Source organism: Stegostoma tigrinum, chromosome 1, assembly GCF_030684315.1.
Source record: "Stegostoma tigrinum isolate sSteTig4 chromosome 1, sSteTig4.hap1, whole genome shotgun sequence".
NCBI lineage: Eukaryota > Metazoa > Chordata > Chondrichthyes > Orectolobiformes > Stegostomatidae > Stegostoma > Stegostoma tigrinum.
The window spans coordinates 46,224,609-46,248,657 of record NC_081354.1 but is presented as its reverse complement, the minus strand read 5'-3'; the positions used below and the strand labels follow the sequence as shown (position 1 = coordinate 46,248,657).

At 49.9% G+C, this 24,049-nt stretch overlaps 1 protein-coding gene across 1 annotated transcript in view; it reads left to right on the top strand.

The window, feature by feature from the left end:
* Nucleotides 1–24,049, top strand: part of otud4 (OTU deubiquitinase 4) — a 129,634-nt gene that overhangs the window by 37,681 nt on the left and 67,904 nt on the right. Inside the window, exons 5-7 of the mRNA XM_048542260.2 lie at nt 13,489–13,561; nt 15,453–15,534; nt 18,961–19,111. Of these exons, the coding sequence (XP_048398217.1) occupies nt 13,489–13,561; nt 15,453–15,534; nt 18,961–19,111 (306 nt within the window). The remainder of the gene's footprint in view (nt 1–13,488; nt 13,562–15,452; nt 15,535–18,960; nt 19,112–24,049) is intronic.

The following is a 24,049-nucleotide window of genomic DNA, read 5'->3' as shown; positions in this document are numbered from 1 at the left end:
TTTGATTGAAAACTCTCTGACGGTCTTTTTTAAACATGGGTGACTTATCCTTCTTGTTGGGTATTCATTTTAGAACAGGAATAACTTTTTTTCTGCTGAGCATTATAAAATATCTGCTTGAATGCCTGTATTGCACGTGCGCTGTTATTCCAATTAGTGTATTTTCCCACCTGCTTTAGACAGCTTTTCCTTCATGTCCCTGTAATTGCCCTAATATAAGTTGAGGACATTGGTTTGAGATCTGTGTTATTGTTTCTCTCAAACTGAATTTGAATTTCTACCATGTTAAGATTGTTATTCCTTCAAGGATCCTTAGCTACGAGATCTCCTACTAATCCTACCATTTTACGCAATACTGGATTTAATATGACTTGTTCTTGAGTAGTTTTCACATGGCTCCTGATGAACTCTACAGATCTGATTTCATTGTTATGCTTGCCCACTGGATTTTTCCAGTCAATATGCAGATTAAAATCAGCTGTTACAATTGTAGTTCCCTCCCTGTCTGTCTCATTATTTTACAATTTAGACTTCATCCTCAGGTGATGTAACTTTTTGGGACCATGTAGAGGACCCCTAGCTGTAACGTGTTGCTGTTGTTGATCCTTCGACCAGAAATTATTCCAGATCACAATTTACTGCATCTGTTTCACTATTCACCACTGAATGAATCACATCTTTTGTTGACAAAGATATCCCTCATCCTTCTACCTTTTGCTTATTGTTCTGGAACATAGAATACCCTTTTTAATATTGAGTTCCAGGCCTGGTCACACTCCAACTGTGTCTTTGCAGTAGCTATGAAGGATAGTTTATTTATTTCTCTTTTGAAATAACTCCACAGAGGCCATTATTTGACCACCAAGTCACTCTTTGTTTACATGTAGAAAGTCCTTTACACCGATCCAGCTCCCTAGGGGCTAGCCTTCAGTATCAGCATGTCTCACACTCCTTATGTCTGCTAGGGCTCCCTGATTGGACCCGATTAACAACATCACTCAGCGAAACTCATTCCATTAGGATAACCTGGCTAACGTCGATACAATCATGACATCCCCCCTCTGATTCACATGACACAGGCTTGTTCTTTTTCTTTTGAGTTTTAGCTCTGGGTCATATTCCTCTGATTGTGCCTCAGGTACAGGCAGTGTGTAACACACAATAGCTAGCCTCTTGTGTTTGGATTGTCTCAGAAGAAATTCATTCTGTTCGGATGGTGAAGGTGTTGAGGCGGTGACATCTGCTGAGTCCAACTCAAATTCTGAGGTCTCTTTGTGAGAGTGAGAACCCATGAGTTCTGCCAGCCTTTCCGTCTGTTCTGAGGAGCTAGGCACATTTAACTCCCGACCCTTCTGTGAGTTTACAGCTTTCATATGGGCCATATCCTCGTTTAGGACAGTTGCGTCTACCCAAACCTTGTACATCACTGGACCTGACCTTGCATTGACCATGCCTGTCACCCGTGCAGGGTCATTCTGTGGTTCCTACACCAAACTTCGTCACTTGAAGTAAATTGTCTTTCTTGCCTAGTTTGGCCTTGTTTTTAACATTGGCATTCCTGATGCTGTTTCATACTCCAGGAGGATCAGATTTAATCTGCTGCAGAGCCTTCTCCCCATTAGCCATTCTGGAGCTCTCCCTGTAGATGCATGAGAGGTCATCCTATACTCAAATAGGAACTAGGACTGTTTGGCATCTGATGAGGCCATCTGTTCTTTCTTTAAGCCTGCCATCAATGTTTGGACTGCACTTTCTGACAGACTGTGGGATGATGAATGGTATGGAGCTGTCTTTATGTGTCAAATATCATTCGACTTTAAGAAATACTCAAACATCCTGCTAGTAAATGATGGTCTGTTATCTGTGACCAGTATTTTTGGGAGCTCTGTGTTGCAGAAGATGCATGCAGTTTTTCTGTTATTGTCCCCATGTTTGACGAATGAACTCTGCTAAGGGCACCTGCTCGGACCCCAGCTATGCCTGCCTTTTCTTAGGAAACATGGGACGGTCCCTGTTCTGTTGTTACACTGACACTCTCCCACCTCTTCCTCCACCGCATTGACGGTATCAGTGCTGCCTCATGCTCCCACAAGGAGCTGGAACAGTTCATCAACTTTACTAACACCTTTCACCCCAACCTTAAATACACCTGGATCATCTCCGATACCTTCCTGTTCTTCCTTGACCCCTCTGTCTCCATTTCTGGTGATCGCCTCAAAACTGACATCAATTTCAAGCCCACTGACTCCCACAGCTACCTGGACTACACCTCACACCCACCTTCCTGCAAGAATGTGAACCCCTACTCCGAATTCCTCTGCCTCTGCTGCGTGTGCTTCCAAGATGGGCTGTTCCACTCCTATACATCCCAGATGTCCTTGTATTTCTTGTACCGTACATTCCCCCTCTGGTGATCGAAAATGCACTCAACCGCGTCTCTTACATTTCCCATACCTCTGCCCTCACACCCCTCCCTCCCAACAAAATAAAGACAGAAATCCCCGTGTCCTCATGTCATCCCACCAACCTCTGTATTCAACGTATCATCCTCCGCTGCTTCCACCACCTACAATCCGACCCCACAACCGAATAGATATTTCCCTGCCCATCCCTATCTGCCTTTTGTAGGGACCGCTCTCTCTGGGACTCCCTTGTCTGCTCCACACTCCCCACTACCCCCAGCACCTCTCCCTGCAACTACAGGAAGTGCTACACGTGCCCTTACACCACCCCCCTCATTCCTGTTCAAGGCACAAAACAAGCCTTCCATTTTAGCTAGGACATCACCTGCACATCTGTCAACTTGGTTTACTGTATCCACTGCTCCCGATTTGGCCTCCTGTACATCGGTGAGACCAAGCTTTGACTTGGAGACTGTGTGTTTTGTAGAGTATCTGTGCTCTGTTCACGACAAACGACAACACCTTCTTGTCGTCAACCATTTTAACTATCCCCCCACCAATCCCTTCGTGCCATGTCCATCCTGGGCCTCCTGTCATGTCACTATGATGCCACCCGCAAACTGGAGGAGCAGCACCTCATATTCTGCCTCGGGAGCCTGCAGCCCAATGGCCTGAATGTGGAATTCACTAGCTTTTAAAATCTCCCCACCCCCGGCTTCATCCCATGTCCAACCCTCCCTTTCATCATCGCCTCCTTGACCTGACAAACCTGTCCATCTTCACTCCCACCTATCCAACCCTCCCATCCCACTGACTGATCCTCGCCACTCTCTACCTGCACTATCACCATCCCAGCTACCTCCAACCCTATCCCTCTTCTCTCTTCATTTCTGAGCACCCTTTCCCCTCCCTGTTTCTGAAGAAGGGTCCCGACCCAAAACGTCAACTTTCCTGCTTCTCTGATGCTGTCTGTCCTTCTGTGTTCTCCAGTTCTATACTGTGATCTCTGACTCCAGCATCTGCAGTTGCTGTCTCTATGCATATCCAATCACTTTGTGTGGGCATCCACAATGACTAAGAACATAGACCCTACGAACAGACCACTGTAGTCGACATGTAACCGACCGTTCCCAGAATGTCGGAGAGCTGTTGGTGGAAATGTTTGTCTTTGTTGGCAGCTATATCTGCATTCAGTCCTGACTACCAGACACAACTTATTGCCGACATCTTAAGTTTGGAAATTCCTGGATGACCCTGGTGGAGTTCAGCCAATATCTGGCGGTGGCCTTTGCTTGGGAGAATTACACTTGCTCCCCATAACAATATGTCAACCGCTACTGTGATCTGGTCTTTGAGTCTAGATGATTTCAATTCTGGTTGTGATAGCCATTTTGGTTCCCTTCATCAGCACTAGTTTTGCTACATCTGGATCTTTCTGCATCCAAAGTCTGATATTGTCATCTGTGACTGGAACTGTGTCCAGAAAATTTAAAACCATAGTTTCATAGTGTCCCAACAGTGTGAAAACAAGCCTTTCGGCCCAACAAGTCCATACAGACCCTCCAAAGAACATGTAACTCTGCATTTCCCATGGCTCACTCACCTAACCAACACATCCCTGAATGGTATAGGCAATTTAGCATGGCCAGTTCACCTAATATGCATTTCTTTAGACTGTGGGAGGACACAGGAGCACAGGTAGAAACCTACACAGACATGGGGAGGATGTGCAAACTCCACCTGAGGGTGGAATCGAACCCAGGTCCCTTGCGCTGAGTGGCATCGCTGACCATTGAGCCACCATGTCGGCCATTCCAGGCTCTCCAGTGGTGGTACTGCTGGTGGTGTAACCCACCAGTGGGAGATGGCTCAATATATCCACATTCATGGCTTGGCCTCCCGAATGCTGTTTGAACTTGTAATCATACGCACTTAGAGCTTACTGCTGATTTTGATGTGAAGCTATGGGCAGCACTCCTTTGTCCTCTTTAAACAGATCAAGTAGGGGTTTTTGGTCCATTATTACAAATTTATGCCCATTAAAGGCATTGGTGAAACTTCTTGACTCCAAATATGCCTGCCAAACCTCCCCTTCTCAAACTGGATTTATTTTAAACTCCGCATTAGCCAAAGTCCGGGATACGTATCCTTTTGGATGTTCCTTTTCCATTGGGCCACGTGTGAGCTAATACTATCCCGATGCCGTACAATGAGGCATCGCATGTCAATACTGGATCTCACTTGGGATTATAATGTGCCGACACCATAGAGGATGATATCTGTTCTTTTCCCCGAAAACTGTGGCTTGGCTATGCAACCGTTTTCAAGGTTTACCGCTTTTTTTAAAGAGTTGGTGCCGAGGTGCCAGAATGGCGGCTGAGTTCTGTATAAACTTTCTGTAATAATTCACCAGCCCCATGAAATATCTAATTTCCAGTTCAGGTGTGGGAACCAGGGCACCTTTCATTGTCCTCACTTTATCTTCCAACAGGTGTAACCTAGAATCTATGACCCTGTAGCCCAAGGTGGTCTCTTGGGCTGCTTGAAACACACATTTTTCCCTTCTAAGCTGTATGCCTGTGTGGGAAATGTCTAAGGAATATGTCCAAGTTCTCTAAGTCCTTTTTGGTTTTCCTTGTTACTAGCATATCTGGATGAATGGCGACCTAGTGTAGACATTGTAAAATACTCTCCATTGTCCGCTGAAAAATGGCACACGTTGGTGATACCCCAAATCGCAGTCTCATATATTGGTTTAAATCCTTATGAGTATTAATTGTAGCATACTTCCGGGAATCTTCATCTAATCACAGTTGTAAGTTTGCATGACTCGTGCCCAGTTTTGTGACGGACAGCCCTCTGCCAGCTTTATGTATAAGTCCTCTATGCGAGGGATTGGGTATTTATCCAGCTGTGAAAAGCAATTCTACTCTTTGATAAAATTCCCACAAAGGTAGACCAACCTGTACTGACTGTGAAGCCTGACAGTTGATGCTGCGCATTCCACAGACTGGTCTGTTTTGATGATTCCTTCACTTTGCAGCCTTTTGATTTTTGCCTCTACTTTTGCATGTAGGGCAAATGGCACTGAGCAGGCCTTGCAAAATTGTAGAATTGCTTCCTGGTCAGTATATAAGGTAGCCTTGGCTCCTTTTGGTAGCCTGTACACCTTTCTGAAAAACTTCTGGGTATTTAGTTAGGACTTCACTCAGGCAGTCATTTTCTAATTGATAAATGAATCAAAGGTGTGCCTTTTAATCTGTAAAGGTTCATCTGGTATAAGTTCTCAGCCTAGCTAAAGCCTTGTGTAAAGTTAAGGGTTGGAATCTCGAGCAACTTTTTTAAAGATTGGTTCTGTGATCACTGAAATGGCCGTGTTGCATTGACGTCCATTAGAACTGGGTGACCATTTAACCAGATGTTTATTTTGATTGGTTTTGATTTGGATATTGTTAAGCAATTTAACTGTTCCAATCCAGATACAGGTGCTTTTGTATGGTTACGTCATTAATCCCACATCCCAAATTGTCTCCCAGCATCTAATTAAGGGTTAAACAAAAGTTCTCCAATTGCTGAGTAAAAATGACAGACACTCTGAATTAGAGGAGGCTTGGGGTCATAATATTCCTTAACTAAATCTGTCAACTCTTGAAAGGTTTTAGTATCTGGTGCTTTAGGGTAAAGTTAGGCTCCAAAAATGCTGCAGGTCCACAAGCTGTCAGGAGAATTACTCGTTGCTTTTCCTCTGCCCCAATGTTGCTGCCTGGAAAAAACAGTGGATTCTTTTCATACACTGGGCCCAATCTTTTGACAGACTAGAACAAACATAGGAGGTGTGGCTAGTAAGTTTGCAGATGACACCAAAATGGGAGGTGTAGTGTACAGTGAAGAAAGTTACTTCTGAGTAACTTTCAAATCAGATGGGCTAATGGACCAAAGCGTAGCAAATGGAGTTTAACTTGGGTAAATGTGAGGTGCTGAATCTTGAAAAGGCAATTTGGGGCAGGTATTATACACTTAATGGTAAGGTCCTGGGAAGTGTTGCTGAACAAAGAGACCTTGGACTGCAGGTTCATAGTTTCTTGAAAGTGGAGTCACAGGCGGACAGGATAGTGAAGAAGTCATTAGGTATGCTTGCCTTTACTAGTCAGTGCATATAGGAGTTGGGAGGTCACGTTGTAGCTGTACAGGACGTTGGTTAGACCACTGTTGGAATACTATGTACAATTCTGGTCTCCCTGCTACAGGAAGGATGTTGTGAAACTTGAAAGGGTTCAGAAAAGATTTACAAGGATGTTGCTGGGTTTGGAGGGTTTGAGCTATAGGGAGAGGCCGAAAAGGTTGGGTCTATTTTCCCTGGAGTGTCGGAGGCTGAGGGGTGACCTTTATAGAGGTTGAAAAAATTGAGAGGCATGGATAAGGTAAGTAGACAAAGTCTTTTCCCAGGGGTGTGGGAGTCCAAAACTAGAAGACATAGGTTTGAGGTGAGAGGGGAAAGATACCAAAGGGACCCATGTCGCAGGTGGTGCACATATAGAATGAGCTGCCAGAGGAGGTGGTAGAGACTGGAACAATTACAGCATTTAAAATGGTTGGATGCATGAAGAGGAAGGCTTTAGAGAGATGTTGGTGGAATGCTGGCAATGGGACTAGATTAATTTAGGGTATCTTGTTGGCATGGACAAGTTGCACTGAGTGGTCTGTTTCTGTGCTGTATATCTCTGTGACTCTGAGTCAAGCTTCCCGAATAATGGCATGACACCAGAAATGCTTATTTAAGTTCCCTCAGCCCACAGATGTGTAGGTTAGGTGGAAGGGCTATGCTACATTGCTCACTATGTACAGGGATGTGTAGATTAGGTGGATGAGCCATGAGATACGCAGGACTACAGAGATAGGGTGGGGGGGGGTATGGGTGGGATGTTCTTCAAGGGTCTCTGTGGACTTGATGGACTGAATGGCCCACTTCCACACTGCAAGGTACTCAATAAACTCAAAGACAACTGTTATGAGCAAATTTTTTCAGGAGCATGTTTTGCTGTTGTCATCACTGAAATAACTTCACAGAGGCTGACATCCTGTCACCCTTTATTTACAGGATATCTGAAACTTCTGTTCTTATGCCAGCTGGAGCTCACTGTTTTGATTGTTAATTTGGTCGAATCAGTGAACTTACTCTGTGAGCTCCACCAGGCAGACTTCATTACAATCACTACATTATCTGTGCCTTCATTTCATCTATTTTGTTCCAAATGTTGCATATAATTGGAGTCTGAATCTTTGACTTGTTGTCTTTATTATTTAATCTGATTCTAATTTCTGCTGCATTTATTTTCTACTCTTTCCTGTCGCGCGTTACCATTTGCCTGTTTGCTACTCTACTGTCTCATTTCTTTTGAGTTTTTAAACTCTCCTTCAGTTGCACCAACTCCCTCCCATGATTAACCTAATGTCTATGAATAGCCTTTGTTATATAATTTACCAAGACACAGTTCCAAGCATGTTTCAAATAAGGCTTATTCTAATAGAACAGCTTTCCTTCCGAAGAACTGGCACCATTTCCCTCCAAAGCCAATTCCACTTCTTCCACACTAATTTTTGAGCTACACATTAACCTCTCTAATCATCTTTACTCTGAGCCAGCTGAAAATTGGCATAGGGTAACCCTGAGATGACTGTCTTTTGCAGTTCTACTTAATAATGTATTCCTCTGCAGAATCTCTTTACTTGTCATACCTATGTCATTTGTTTCTAATTAGACCATAACGATTAGATTCTTCCCCTACCACTCCAAGTTTCTCTCCATCTCAAAGGAGAGATCCTGAACCTTGACACCAGGTAGGCAGCGCAGCCTTCTGGACTGTCTTTACTCTGGTGAACATTTATACATTCTCCTAACAATGCTTTCCTATATTATTGCTACGTTTCTCTTCTCTTCTTCCCATATTTGAATGGCACTTTAGAACACAGTACTGTGGGGAGTTCACTAATCCACCCTGCCATCTATGCCCTTGCTCACACCAGAAACAAGTTTATTTTGGACAAGTGTATTGGATGAGGCTTCTCCAGAGCTGAGTTCTGAATCCCCATATCTGCCTTGCTGGAAGATTTATCTTTCACTGTATAAAATATAGGGTCTAAAATTCCCTTCCTAAATCTCTCCACTCCTTTACTTCTCTCTCTGTCCCTGTCCCTCTCCTTCCATGCACCCAACCCCCAACCTCAGCCCAATTTGGTTACTTGACCTTATATCAGATTCATGTTGATAGCTTGTCAGTTTTTGCCTGATTACACTCCTGTAAAGTACCTTTTGGCTCCTTTGTGCAAGTGGCTGTTGATCACTTTGGAGGATCAGGGAGAATTTATTTGTTTTGGAAGTGTAGCGTACAGTTTCTCTCACTCAGTTCATTTGGGGAGGGTGTGTTAGTGTACATTTAAATGGGCTGTGGGAATTCTGAATTGTATGTATTAAATAGCAATCTGTGCTTGTTGTAACATAACCAATGAATGTTTATCGTGATGACTACGGTTACCTCCTCTTACCCTCTTCTTTATGGGATATTGAGCTCCGCATTTATATCTCCGCCACTGCAAGATTGTCACCTGGAAAGTGTGATTTAGGGTCATTGCTCTGCTTAGTTTATTTTCTTTTGCTCTCTGTCTTGCACCTTGTCTCTGCTGTTTCTGGCTCTCTCTTTCTCACGCACTCCCCACCTCCCCTGTCTCTCTCTCTGACCCTCCTCCCTCAACCCTAACCATTTTCTGATAGTTATTTTTCTTCTTCCCTCATGAAATTTAATGTTTTGATGTAAGTGGTTGTCCCATCTGATACAAATACAATGCATAGGTGTTGGGTGCATTCCAATACTGCGGTCAGTTCCCATTTTGATGTATACATTTTGGCAGATATTAGGAGGGCCTTGGCTTGACCTGATCTCTTCAGATAATGATGTCCATGTGGATGTTTGACAATAGCCAACTGAGTGAGACTTCTGATACTCATGTTTGGACCAGGAAGTATGGTGTTAAATGATAGCGATCCTGCATTCGGTTCAGCAGAGATTAACTCTTGGCAGAGCATTGGAACTGTACCTTAGGACCTTATGGTCTCTATGGCTTAAAACAGTTAAGTTGTGATGACTGAGATAATGGGAACTGCAGATGCTGGAGATTCCAAGATAATAAAATGTGAGGCTGGATGAACACAGCAGGCCAAGCAGCATCTCAGGAGCACAAAAGCTGACGTTTCGGGCCTAGACCCTTCATCACAGAGGGGATGGGGGGAGGGAACTGGAATAAATAGGGAGAGAGGGGGAGGCGGACCGAAGATGGAGAGTAAAGAAGATAGGTGGAGAGGGTGTAGGTGGGGAGGTAGGGAGGGGATAGGTCAGTCCAGGGAAGACGGACAGGTCAAGGAGGTGGGATGAGGTTAGTAGGTAGCGGGGGATGCGGCTTGGGGTGGGAGGAAGGGATGGGTGAGAGGAAGAACCGGTTAGGGAGGCAGAGACAGGTTGGACTGGTTTTGGGATGCAGTGGGTGGGGGGGAAGAGCTGGGCTGGTTGTGTGGTGCAGTGGGGGGAGGGGATGAACTGGGCTGGTTTAGGGATGCAGTAGGGGAAGGGGAGATTTTGAAACTGGTGAAGTCCACATTGATACCATATGGCTGCAGGGTTCCCAGGCGGAATATGAGTTGCTGTTCCTGCAACCTTCGGGTGGCATCATTGTGGCAGTGCAGGAGGCCCATGATGGACATGTCATCAAGAGAATGGGAGGGGGAGTGGAAATGGTTTGCGACTGGGAGGTGCAGTTGTTTGTTGCGAACTGAGCGGAGGTGTTCTGCAAAGCGGTCCCCAAGCCTCCACTTGGTTTCCCCAATGTAGAGGAAGCCGCACCGGGTACAGTGGATGCAGTATACCACATTGGCAGATGTGCAGGTGAACCTCTGCTTAATGTGGAATGTCATCTTGGGGCCTGGGATGGGCGTGAGGGAGGAGGTGTGGGGACAAGTGTAGCATTTCCTGCGGTTGCAGGGGAAGGTGCCAGGTGTGGTGGGGTTGGAGGGCAGTGTGGAGCGAACAAGGGAGTCACGGATAGAGTGGTCTCTCCGGAAAGCAGACAGGGGAGGGGATGGAAAAATGTCTTGGGTGGTGGTGTCGGATTGTAAATGGCGGAAGTGTCGGAGGATAATGCGTTGTATCCGGAGGTTGGTAGGGTGGTGTGTGAGAACGAGGGGGATCCTCTTGGGGCGGTTGTGGCGGGGGCGGGGTGTGAGGGATGTGTCGCGGGAAATGCGGGAGACGCGGTCAAGGGCGTTGTCAATCACCGTGGGGGGAAAGTTGCGGTCCTTAAAGAACTTGGACATCTGGGATGTGCGGGAGTGGAATGTCTTATCGTGGGAGCAGATGCGGCGGAGGCGGAGGAATTGGGAATAGGGGATGGAATTTTTGCAGGAGGGTGGGTGGGAGGAGGTGTATTCTAGGTAGCTGTGGGAGTCGGTGGGCTTGAAATGGACATCAGTTACAAGCTGGTTGCCTGAGATGGAGACTGAGAGGTCCAGGAAGGTGAGGGATGTGCTGGAGATGGCCCAGGTGAACTGAAGGTTGGGGTGGAAGGTGTTGGTGAAGTGGATGAACTGTTCGAGCTCCTCTGGGGAGCAAGAGGCGGCGCCGATACAGTCATCAATGTACCGGAGGAAGAGGTGGGGTTTGGGGCCTGTGTAGGTGCGGAAGAGGGACTGTTCCACGTAACCTGCAAAGAGGCAGGCTTAGCTGGGGCCCATGCGGGTGCCCATGGCCACCCCCTTAGTCTGTAGGAAGTGGGAGGAGTCAAAAGAGAAGTTGTTGAGTGTGAGGACGAGTTCAGCTAGGCGGATGAGAGTGTCGGTGGAGGGGGCCTGGTCGGGCCTGCGGGACAGGAAGAAGCGGAGGGCCTTGAGGCCATCTCAATGCGGAATGCAGGTGTACAGGGACTGGACGTCCATGGTGAATATGAGGTGTTGGGGGCCAGGGAATTGGAAGTCCTGGAGGAGGTGGAGGGCGTGGGTGGTGTCACGGACATAGGTGGGGAGTTCCTGGACCAAAGGGGAGAAAATGGAGTCCAGATAGGTGGAGATGAGTTCGGTGGGGCAGGAGCAGGCTGAGACGATGGGTCGACCAGGGCAGGCAGGTTTGTGGATTTTGGGAAGGAGATAGAAACGGGCCGTGCGGGGTTGGGGAACAATGAGGTTGGAGGCTGTGGGTGGGAGGTCCCCTGAGGTGATGAGGTCATGAATGGTGTTGGAGATGATGGTTTGGTGCTCGGGTGTGGGGTCATGATCGAGGAGGCGGTAGGAGGTGGTGTCGGAGAGTTGGCGTCTGGCCTCGGCGATGTAGAGGTCAGTGCGCCATACTACCACTGCGCCACCCTTGTCTGCGGGTTTGATGGTGAGGTTGGGGTTGGAGCGGAGGGCTGCCCGTTCTGTGGGGGAGAGGTTGGAGTGGGTGAGAGGGGTGGAGAGGTTGAGGCGGTTGATGTCTTGACGGCAGTTGGAGATGAAGAGGTCGAGGGAGGGTAGGAGGCCTGGGGGTGGTGTCCAGGAGGAGGACTTGTGTTGGAAGCGGGTGAAGGGGTCAGTGGAAGGAGGGTTAGGTTCCCGGTTGAAGAAGTAGGCATGCAGGCGAAGACGGCGGAAAAACTGCTCTATGTCCGACCGTGACTGGTATTCGTTGATATGTGGTTGTAGGGGGACAAAGGTGAGCCCCTTGCTCAGGACTGACCGTTCGTCCTCAGTCAGTGGGAGGTCTGGGGGGATGGTGAAGATGCGGCAGGGCTCAGTGTGGCTGTCTTCTCTGGGGTTGCAGGCTGTGGAGGTTGTGGGCGGAGCGATGAGGTCGTCGGCCGTGGGCGGGGTTCCGTCGGCCGTGGGCGGGGTTCCGTCAGCGTCGGCTGTGGGCGGGGTTCCGTCGGCGTCGGCCGTGGGCGGGGTTCCGTCGGCGTCGGCCGTGGGCGGAGTTCCGTCGGCGTCGGCCGTGGGCGGGGTTCCGTCGGTGGTGGGAGGATCGGGGTGGGCGGCAGCAGCTGAGGTGAGGGTGGTGTGTGGGCTGTAGCTCCACACTGCCCTCCAACCCCACCACACCCGGCACCTTCCCCTGCAACCGCAGGAAATGCTACACTTGTCCCCACACCTCCTCCCTCACCCCCATCCCAGGCCCCAAGATGACATTCCACATTAAGCAGAGGTTCACCTGCACATCTGCCAATGTGGTATACTGCATCCACTGTACCCGGTGCGGCTTCCTCTACATTGGGGAAACCAAGCGGAGGCTTGGGGACCGCTTTGCAGAACACCTCCGCTCAGTTCGCAACAAACAACTGCACCTCCCAGTCGCAAACCATTTCCACTCCCCCTCCCATTCTCTTGATGACATGTCCATCATGGGCCTCCTGCACTGCCACAATGATGCCACCTGAAGGTTGCAGGAACAGCAACTCATATTCCGCCTGGGAACCCTGCAGCCATATGGTATCAATGTGGACTTCACCAGTTTCAAAATCTCCCCTTCCCCTACTGCATCCCTAAACCAGCCCAGTTCATCCCCTCCCCCCACTGCACCACACAACCAGCCCAGCTCTTCCCCCCCACCCACTGCATCCCAAAACCAGTCCAACCTGTCTCTGCCTCCCTAACCGGTTCTTCCTCTCACCCATCCCTTCCTCCCACCCCAGGCCGCACCCCCCGCTACCTACTAACCTCATCCCACCTCCTTGACCTGTCCGTCTTCCCTGGACTGACCTATCCCCTCCCTACCTCCCCACCTACACCCTCTCCACCTATTTTCTTTACTCTCCATCTTCGGTCCGCCTCCCCCTCTCTCCCTATTTATTCCAGTTCCCTCCCCCCATCCCCCTCTCTGATGAAGGGTCTAGGCCCAAAACGTCAGCTTTTGTGCTCCTGAGATGCTGCTTGGCCTGCTGTGTTCATCCAGCCTCACATTTTATTAAGTTGTGATGACTGTTGGCCCTTGGTTTGTACAGTAAGATAAGATATGATTAGATTCTTCACAGGTACTTCAATGTTGTTTTTAATTTATTGATTTTATTTTCACAGACGAGATTTTATAATTTACCAGGAACCAAATAAACCTCCTGCCCGTGTTACTGAAAATGGGTTCTCTGACACAGTAAGTTCTCAAAAATTGGTGAAATCATTTCCAGTGACTCTAAGTAAAGACAAAAGAAAATTACATCTTAAATCAACTCCATAGGCATGAGAATATATTGTAGGTTGATGCTTCGGAGTTGTTGTCCTTTGCGTTAAAACTGTTATCACTTCTTTCTTTTGAATATATAAAAGATTCAGTGATACTGTTTTATAAAGACCAATAGAATTTACCCTAGTATCCTGACAAATGTTTATCTCTCAACGAAAATCATTGAAACAGATTTATTTGATTATGAGCTCTAAGCTATTTTTGTGCATTTACAGTATTCCAACTTAGGGTAACTACCGGAATGTCAGAAATGTGTCATTGCTTCAGAAATATGTATTTGGCTGTAGAATGCTTAGAAAGAGCCTGAGTTTGTGAAAGACACCTCTGCAGGTACAACTTAGTTATTTCTAAATGCTTACCATTTATAAGTCAGTTACTTAAAAATAACGTTTGCAGCATTGAGATCATCTGAAGTAGCAGTTGAGTTCACGAAAACACTTGAAAGCTGTACTGCTGTATCACAAGCCTGATCTCCCACTTGACCTTTTGCTGAACTTCTCATCCCAAACCTTCGAACCATCTCTATAACGTCATCCATCTCCATCTCCGCCTCAGTTCGTCTGTTGCTGAAGCCCATATCTATGACATTGTTTTCTCGCAACTTGATTATTTTTGTGTTACTCGGATGCTTCTTGCCATCTACCCTACAGATCATATCCTAACCTGCACTAAGTTAGGGATTCTATGAAGTCCTTTTCACCCAATGTGTCTGTACTCACTAGTCTGCCTTGGCACCGAGTCATACAATGTCTCAATTTAAGCATTTTTAGTCTTGTTTCCAAACTTCTTCACAACACACCCTTGCTTACTCTCTCTAACCTCTAATAGATCACAAACAAGATCTACAAGCTCTACATTCTTGACTCTTATGCATTCCTGATTTTCATTGTGCCAACTTCGACTGACCTGCCATCAACTATTCAAGTCCTAGTATCAGGAATTTGCTCTAGGAGTCTGTGTGGCTCACTTTTTCCTCTTTTTAAAGATTCTCCTTTTAAAAGCTACTTCTTGAACCAAGCTTTTGATCATCTGACCTTACATCTGGTCAGAACTTTGTAAATTACCAGAAGTGAAGATCTAAATATTTTGACATTCAGATCCTGCATCATAATGCTTTTGTACTTGTTTCTGATTTCTAGGAGTAATTGATTAATGAGTACTTTGTGTTGAGAAAAGCATCTCTTCCATTTCACAAATAACCTTGAAAGCTAAAAACTTATCTGTTGCAGGTTTTACTGTAAGTAATACATCTAAACAAAATCTATCAGATAAAATGAATTTTCTTCAATGGCTCTAACTAATGTTATCAATGATGTGGCTTTATTTGTTCAGTGGTGAAGAGATGCTAAATGATTCACTAGAGATAGTTGTTACATTGTGAATCTGGTCTAAGAGTTGCTGTTCAAGCAAATAGGCACATAACTAAAGCAGCTCTGAAAGATTATGGGTTTTGGATAGTAGCAGGAAATTAGAATTCAAATGAAAATAAACAACAGATTTTTGGAATGGTATTGTCACTTAGATTTTAGTTTTGTGTCCTAAACTGTTAAGAACAACCTAAAATCAACCTTTCCTTTTTAAGTGTCCTGTATGCAGAGAAAACTTTTTATTACCAAAGGGAAAGATTATATTGATGGCAGTGTTTTTCCATACTACTAGTCCAAAAGTTGAATGGGAACTCATTCAGCAGTCCCAAGGAGCATTAGTTCTCTGATTTGGATGTAGATAGCAACCTACTGATGTATGAAGATGATAGTAGTAAGACTAACCGGACAATTTATTTTCTCAACTTCCTGTTTAGATCATTTTATGCTTTTCAAATGGAAATCATTATGATAGTGTCTATCCCAAGACATTTGTGGATGCTGCAGCCATTTGCCAGTGTAAGTATTCTGATTTTTAATCTGCAAGTTCATTTTATTGTCTATAATTCAGAACAGGCTATTCAAAACTGTTCATCTTACATTACTTCTTTAAAATATGCATTTTTTTTAATGTTCAGTTTAAATGGAGTTTTAGTTTATGCATCTGCATCCTTCCCTCTAATTGATTTGCTGGATTCTTGGAGACAGAACTGCCGCAACTTTTGCCTCCTTCACAATTGTCCATAAACGGTGAATTTTGTGAAGCAGTGTCTGTGTTTCTTCAGTCCTGAGTGTGATGATTTGAATAACCAGCTAAAAAAATTATCTGTTAATGTTAATTAATTGAAAACAAAAAAAATTAATTAGTGATGAGTCTTTCTTGTTTTCGAAGAGGTTCATTGTAAATCTAATGATTGCCATCTCCCCTCAAATGCACCTGAGTGAATTGAACAACTGAAGCCAGATGATGTTTAATGATATAAACTTTCTGTAGGTCGCAGTCATTTTCGTGTGGTTTCATCACCAAAGGACTTTTTAGTTCTTTGGACTCAAAGATGGTAGAAGTGGAGACCTTACAATTTTAAAAGCTTCAGATCTTTCTAAAGCATGCATGTTGCTACCGCTTAGTTTTCTCTAACAGGCCTTTTTAAATCACAGAAGGATAGTATGTTGTGAACAGGAAGGCACATGGAATGTTGTGATTTATTGCAATGGGAAAGGAAGTTTTTGTTACAATTTTATATAGCGCCTCAATGTGGCCACATCTAGAGTACAGTATTCAGGTTGTGCCTCTAACCGTTTGGGGTTTAGAAGATTGAGGGGTGATCTTATTGAATCTAAGTCCTTGAGGAGACTTGACAAGTTAGATGCTGAAAGAATGTTTTCCCTTGTGTAAGAGACTAGAAATAGGGTATCCAAATAGGATGGAAGTGAAGAGACATTTTTCTTTTTGATTATAGAGCAGTGGTAACTAAATTGTTGGATATTTTTGGGTAGACTAGTAAATCCTTAACTAACAACGGAATCATAAGGTATCAGGTAAAAAGTGGAGTTGAGAGCACAGCCAGATGAGCAATGACTTATTAAATGGCAGAACGGACTTGAAGATAGATGATCTCTTTGATCTTTAAGGGGACTTATTCTCCCTATAATAGCTTTTTTGCGCTTAAAGTACTTGTAGAATTTCTTTCGATTATCCTTAACCTTTATCTGCCAAGGTTATCTCTATGCCCTCTTCACCCTCCTAAGTTCCCTGTCACGAATGCCCCTGCACGTTTTATACTCTTCAAGAGATTAATTTGATCCCAGTTGTCTATTCCTAATATACGATTCTTTCTTATTCTTGACTGGAACCTCAATATCTTTATCATCTATTGTTCCCTATTCTTACCAGCGTTACCCTTCACTCTAACAGGAACATAATGCCGATGAACTCTCTTTATCACACTTTTGAATGCCTCCCACTTGTCAGCTGTTGTTTACCTGTAAACAGTCTACTGAATCAACTTTTGAAGTTCTTGTCTCATCCCATTAAAATTTGCCTGACTCCATTTAAGAACTTTAATTCTTATGAAAAGCTTGTTGTTTTCCATAAAGCTTTTAAAACTAATAGAATTATGATCACTAGTCTCAAAGTGTTCCCCTGCTAACACTTCAGTCAGTTTGCCCTTTGATTCCTTTTGTGTTGCACACTTCTTCATTTAGATATCCTGCTTAGAAAACTGATTGCATATTACTAGTGATCACAAAATGGTGCTCAAGTAAAGGAATCTTGCGCTTTTACCGAATGCGCAAACAGCAGGAATCTGTTACAGAACTGGTCATAGAATATATTATTTCTGATAACTGTGAAGACTAGTAAAAACAAGTCAAGCCTGAACTTTAAATAACTTTTATATCCTAAAAATGGCATAAAAAGAGTGGGTAAATTGGCTACCCATGGGCAGCAGACTCCTTTCATGGATTAGAACCTGTCTGGTAGTCAAAAAAACAGGCTGAAGTGAGTTGCTCTCTGATGAAGGGTCTAGGCCCGAAACGTCAGCTTTTGTGCTCCTGAGATGCTGCTTGGCCTGCTGTGTTCATCCAGCCTCACATTTCATTATCTTGGAATTCTCCAGCATCTGCAGTTCCCATTATCTCTGAAGTGAGTTGGTATCTTTTCCCTGAAGTTAATCAAAGAGTAATATTTGATTTGTTTTGGAATTACCAATTTAAATAAACATCAAAAACCTACAACATAGGTTGTAGAACCCAAATGAGTCCAATCTCTCATCATGAAAGTAAATCCTATGTATGCAAAGTCACATTGAAGGAGCCTTGCTTTTATCTGCTTGTGAAAATTATAAAAGAAAACATTTCTTTCTTGGGCCTTTAAACTGTAATGAAAGTTAGGCTGCTATTATAGTTGAGAAACCAGGAGAGCTTTGCAACTTGAAAATTAACTGCGTATTTTTTGTGCTGTTCAATGAAGTGTTGCTTTTTTGAAGTAGTGAGATGGAGCATTAAAGACTGAGTGCCACCGTGAGTGTCTGAGTTAAGGAAATTCTACCCGTCGGGTACCTGTGAATGAGCTTCAGAGTGTTAAAAGCTGTAAGTGCCACGTGAGCAGCGAGTGGAACATCCAAAGTCTGCAATCAGACAGCTTCCATCATTTTCTCACATGTTCCCTCCTGCACTCAACCTTTCATGCTTTCTCTCTGTCTTATGAAAAAGACAGAAGAACCAAGAAAGTTTGAGAGAGAGACAATTCTGAGGTAGGAAAAGACTTAGATTGAAATGAAGAATCACCATTACCCTACACGCAATAGTGTGTCATCGCTAAAATCCAAAGGACTGTGAGAAAATAACTTTCAAAGTTGTAGTCTGGACTTGTGATCTTTTGAAATTTTGTTCGTCCTCTCTATTTTTTTTCCAGCTTCAGTAATTGTACTAAGCCATTTATTTATTGTCTGCCTTGTATGTGTGTTTGGAATTTTGAGGGGTATATTAGTGTATTGGAAATCCTTTTTACCGGTCTTGTGAAAATCAAGTGTGTAATAATAGCTTTTCTGTTTCTGTCGAAAAGTGGTGTGAAATGCTTTTGTTCTGAGTAGCAGTTATACAACTTCATTATTTCAATGGGATCCTGTAAAATTTCAGATGACTTTTGGGAAATTGGGGCACAATTAGCACCATACTCTTCCTAGTTAAGTCATGACAAAATCAGCCAAGAGCTGTTTGCAGTTCATCATCTGTCATGAGTTAGTCAGAGATCCATACTGTAGCTGGAGTTCTGGAGTTTGTCTGCATCATAAGTATTCATCACCACTTAGTTCACTAATTCTGCAAACTCTGGCAGCATCATCTAGCTGGTAGGCACTGGTCGGCCCAATCATATAATTTGTCCCATGAATTTGAGGGTATTATATGTAAAAGAATAAGCTTAATCCTGACTTTATTTTGCAGCCATTTTGTATGAAATGCTTTACGAGAATGTATTCAAGGTTGCTGTTCATGCAATAATGCCTGCAGTGCTGGATGCAAACGGTGAAATCAATGAGGAACACTTCACTGGCAGTGAAAATTCAGATTCTGATCCAGAAATAGAAATGTTTGGGTAAGCCATCAAATTTAATTTTATTGTCAAATTTAAGAATTTTGATCAAGTAGAAGGAAAAGCAGACATAGAGTCACAAGTATATATGCAATACCTGAAAATAGATCCAAACTTCATACCAAAATGAAATCAATACAGTTGGCCAAATTATAAGATAACAAAATGTGAGGCTGGATGAACACAGCAGGCCAAGCAGCATCTCAGCTGCTTGGCCCGCTGTGTTCATCCAGCCTCACATTTTGTTATCTTGGAATTCTCCAGCATCTGCAGTTCCCATTATCTCTGGCCAAATTATAACTTTTTTTTGAATAAAATTTAAATTTTTTAATTGTGTTGCGCTTTTCTTCGGCTTCGTTGACAGCATTGAACCTGAATGGGAGGAAATGGATAATGCTGTAGGTTGTTTTGTTCTTTCCATTATGTTCTCCTGCTTTGCCCTTCTTCTGTCACCACCACCCCGACCCCCACTATTTGCTGACTCTTGCAGCTTGCTCTCTGCTCTCTCTGTCTCTCGCTCTCTCTGTCTCTCGCTCTCTCTGTCTCTCGCTCTCTCTGTCTCTCGCTCTCTCTGTCTCTCTCTCTCTCTCTCTCTCTCTCTCTCTCGCGCTCTCTCTCTCTCTCGCGCGCGCTCTCTCTCTCGCGCTCTCTCTCTCTCGCGCTCTCTCCTCTCTCGCGCTCTCTCTCTCTCTCTCGCGCTCTCTCTCTCTCGCGCTCTCTCTCTCTCGCGCTCTCTCTCTCTCGCGCTCTCTCTCTCTCGCCCTCTCTCTCTCTCGCGCTCTCTCTCTCTCGCGCTCTCTCTCTCTCGCCCTCTCTCTCCCTCGCCCTCTCTCTCCCTCGCCCTCTCTCTCCCTCGCCCTCTCTCTCCCTCGCCCTCCCTCTCCCTCGCCCTCCCTCTCCCTCGCCCTCCCTCTCCCTCCCTCTCCCTCTCCCTCGCCCTCGCCCTCGCCCTCCCTCTCCCTCGCCCTCCCTCTCCCTCCCTCTCCCTCTCCCTCTCCCTCTCCCTCGCCCTCCCTCTCCCTCCCTCTCCCTCGCCCTCCCTCTCCCTCGCCCTCCCTCTCCCTCTCCCTCTCCCTCGCCCTCCCTCTCCCTCGCCCTCCCTCTCCCTCGCCCTCCCTCTCCCTCGCCCTCCCTCTCCCTCGCCCTCCCTCTCCCTCCCTCTCCCTCTCCCTCTCCCTCTCCCTCGCCCTCCCTCTCCCTCCCTCTCCCTCGCCCTCCCTCTCCCTCGCCCTCCCTCTCCCTCTCCCTCTCCCTCGCCCTCCCTCTCCCTCGCCCTCCCTCTCCCTCGCCCTCCCTCTCCCTCGCCCTCCCTCTCCCTCGCCCTCCCTCTCCCTCCCTCTCCCTCTCCCTCGCCCTCGCCCTCGCTCTCCCTCGCCCTCCCTCTCCCTCCCTCTCCCTCTCCCTCTCCCTCTCCCTCTCCCTCTCCCTCTCCCTCTCCCTCGCCCTCCCTCTCCCTCTCCCTCGCCCTCCCTCTCCCTCTCCCTCTCCCTCGCCCTCCCTCTCCCTCGCCCTCCCTCTCCCTCCCTCTCCCTCGCCCTCCCTCTCCCTCTCCCTCTCCCTCGCCCTCCCTCTCCCTCGCCCTCCCTCTCCCTCTCCCTCTCCCTCTCCCTCGCCCTCCCTCTCCCTCGCCCTCCCTCTCCCTCGCCCTCCCTCTCCCTCTCCCTCTCCCTCTCCCTCGCCCTCCCTCTCCCTCGCCCTCCCTCTCCCTCGCCCTCCCTCTCCCTCGCCCTCCCTCTCCCTCGCCCTCCCTCTCCCTCGCCCTCCCTCTCCCTCGCCCTCCCTCTCCCTCGCCCTCCCTCTCCCTCGCCCTCCCTCGCCCTCGCCCTCCCTCTCCCTCGCCCTCCCTCTCCCTCGCCCTCCCTCTCCCTCGCCCTCCCTCTCCCTCGCCCTCCCTCTCCCTCGCCCTCCCTCGCCCTCGCCCTCCCTCGCCCTCGCCCTCGCCCTCGCCCTCGCCCTCGCCCTCGCCCTCGCCCTCGCCCTCGCCCTCCCTCGCCCTCCCTCGCCCTCGCCCTCGCCCTCTCCCTCGCCCTCTCCCTCGCCCTCGCCCTCGCCCTCGCCCTCGCCCTCGCCCTCGCTCTCCCTCTCCCTCGCCCTCTCCCTCTCCCTCGCCCTCTCCCTCGCCCTCTCCCTCGCCCTCTCCCTCTCCCTCTCCCTCTCCCTCGCCCTCTCCCTCGCCCTCTCCCTCTCCCTCTCCCTCGCCCTCTCCCTCGCCCTCTCCCTCCCTCGCCCTCGCCCTCGCCCTCGCCCTCGCCCTCGCCCTTGCCCTCGCCCTCGCCCTCGCCCTCGCCCTCCCTCTCCCTCTCCCTCGCCCTCTCCCTCGCCCTCTCCCTCGCCCTCTCCCTCGCCCTCTCCCTCGCCCTCTCCCTCGCCCTCTCCCTCGCCCTCTCCTCGCCTCGCCCTCGCCTCGCCCTCGCCCTCGCCCTCCCTCTCCCTCTCCCTCTCCCTCTCCCTCTCCCTCTCCCTCGCCCTCTCCCTCGCCCTCTCCCTCGCCCTCTCCCTCGCCCTCTCCCTCGCCCTCTCCCTCGCCCTCTCCCTCGCCCTCGCCCTCTCCCTCGCCCTCTCCCTCGCCCTCTCCCTCGCCCTCGCCCTCTCCCTCTCCCTCGCCCTCTCCCTCGCCCTCTCCCTCGCCCTCTCCCTCGCCCTCTCCCTCGCCCTCTCCCTCGCCCTCTCCCTCGCCCTCTCCCTCTCCCTCTCCCTCTCCCTCGCCCTCGCCCTCGCCCTCGCCCTCGCCCTCGCCCTCGCCCTCGCCCTCGCCCTCGCCCTCTCCCTCGCCCTCTCCCTCGCTCTCTCCCTCGCCCTCGCCCTCTCCCTCTCCCTCTCCCTCGCCCTCGCCCTCTCCCTCGCCCTCTCCCTCTCCCTCTCCCTCTCCCTCTCCCTCGCCCTCTCCCTCGCCCTCGCCCTCGCCCTCGCCCTCCCTCGCCCTCCCTCTCCCTCGCCCTCCCTCTCCCTCGCCCTCCCTCTCCCTCGCCCTCCCTCGCCCTCTCCCTCGCCCTCCCTCTCCCTCTCCCTCCCTCGCCCTCGCCCTCTCCCTCGCCCTCGCCCTCGCCCTCCCTCTCCCTCGCCCTCCCTCTCCCTCGCCCTCCCTCGCCCTCCCTCTCCCTCTCCCTCGCCCTCCCTCTCCCTCTCTCCCTCTCCCTCTCCCTCTCCCTCTCCTCTCCCTCGCCCTCGCCCTCGCCCTCTCCCTCTCCCTCGCCCTCCCTCGCCCTCGCCCTCGCCCTCTCCCTCGCCCTCGCCCTCTCCCTCGCCCTCTCCCTCGCCCTCGCCCTCGCCCTCCCTCCCTCGCCCTCCCTCTCCCTCGCCCTCCCTCGCCCTCCCTCTCCCTCTCCCTCTCCCTCTCCCTCGCCCTCCCTCTCCCTCTCCCTCTCCCTCGCCCTCCCTCGCCCTCGCCCTCGCCCTCGCCCTCTCCCTCGCCCTCGCCCTCGCCCTCCCTCTCCCTCGCCCTCCCTCGCCCTCGCCCTCCCTCGCCCTCCCTCTCCCTCGCCCTCCCTCGCCCTCCCTCTCCCTCTCCCTCTCCCTCTCCCTCTCCCTCGCCCTCCCTCGCCCTCGCCCTCTCCCTCGCCCTCGCCCTCGCCCTCTCCCTCGCCCTCTCCCTCGCCCTCTCCCTCGCCCTCTCCCTCGCCCTCGCCCTCGCCTCCCTCCCTCGCCCTCCCTCTCCCTCGCCCTCCCTCGCCCTCCCTCTCCCTCTCCCTCTCCCTCTCCCTCGCCCTCCCTCTCCCTCTCCCTCTCCCTCTCCCTCGCCCTCCCTCTCCCTCTCCCTCTCCCTCGCCCTCCCTCGCCCTCCCTCGCCCTCGCCCTCCCTCGCCCTCGCCCTCCTCGCCCTCGCCCTCGCCCTCGCCCTCCCTCTCCCTCGCCCTCCCTCTCCCTCGCCCTCTCCCTCGCCCTCTCCCTCGCCCTCTCCCTCGCCCTCTCCTCGCCCTCTCCCTCGCCCTCTCCCTCGCCCTCTCCCTCTCCCTCTCCCTCTCCCTCGCCCTCCCTCTCCCTCGCCCTCCCTCTCCCTCGCCCTCCCTCTCCCTCGCCCTCCCTCTCCCTCGCCCTCCCTCTCCCTCCCTCTCCCTCGCCCTCCCTCTCCCTCTCCCTCTCCCTCGCCCTCCCTCTCCCTCGCCCTCCCTCTCCCTCTCCCTCTCCCTCTCCCTCGCCCTCCCTCTCCCTCGCCCTCCCTCTCCCTCTCCCTCGCCCTCCCTCTCCCTCTCCCTCTCCCTCTCCCTCGCCCTCCCTCTCCCTCGCCCTCCCTCTCCCTCGCCCTCCCTCTCCCTCGCCCTCCCTCTCCCTCGCCCTCCCTCTCCCTCGCCCTCCCTCTCCCTCGCCCTCCCTCTCCCTCGCCCTCCCTCGCCCTCGCCCTCCCTCTCCCTCGCCCTCCCTCTCCCTCGCCCTCCCTCTCCCTCGCCCTCCCTCTCCCTCGCCCTCCCTCTCCCTCGCCCTCCCTCGCCCTCGCCCTCCCTCGCCCTCGCCCTCGCCCTCGCCCTCGCCCTCGCCCTCGCCCTCGCCCTCGCCCTCGCCCTCCCTCGCCCTCCCTCGCCCTCGCCCTCGCCCTCTCCCTCGCCCTCTCCCTCGCCCTCGCCCTCGCCCTCGCCCTCGCCCTCGCCCTCGCTCTCCCTCTCCCTCGCCCTCTCCCTCTCCCTCGCCCTCTCCCTCGCCCTCTCCCTCGCCCTCTCCCTCTCCCTCTCCCTCTCCCTCGCCCTCTCCCTCGCCCTCTCCCTCTCCCTCTCCCTCGCCCTCTCCCTCGCCCTCTCCCTCCCTCGCCCTCGCCCTCGCCCTCGCCCTCGCCCTCGCCCTTGCCCTCGCCCTCGCCCTCGCCCTCGCCCTCCCTCTCCCTCTCCCTCGCCCTCTCCCTCGCCCTCTCCCTCGCCCTCTCCCTCGCCCTCTCCCTCGCCCTCTCCCTCTCCCTCTCCCTCTCCCTCTCCCTCGCCCTCGCCCTCGCCCTCGCCCTCGCCCTCGCCCTCG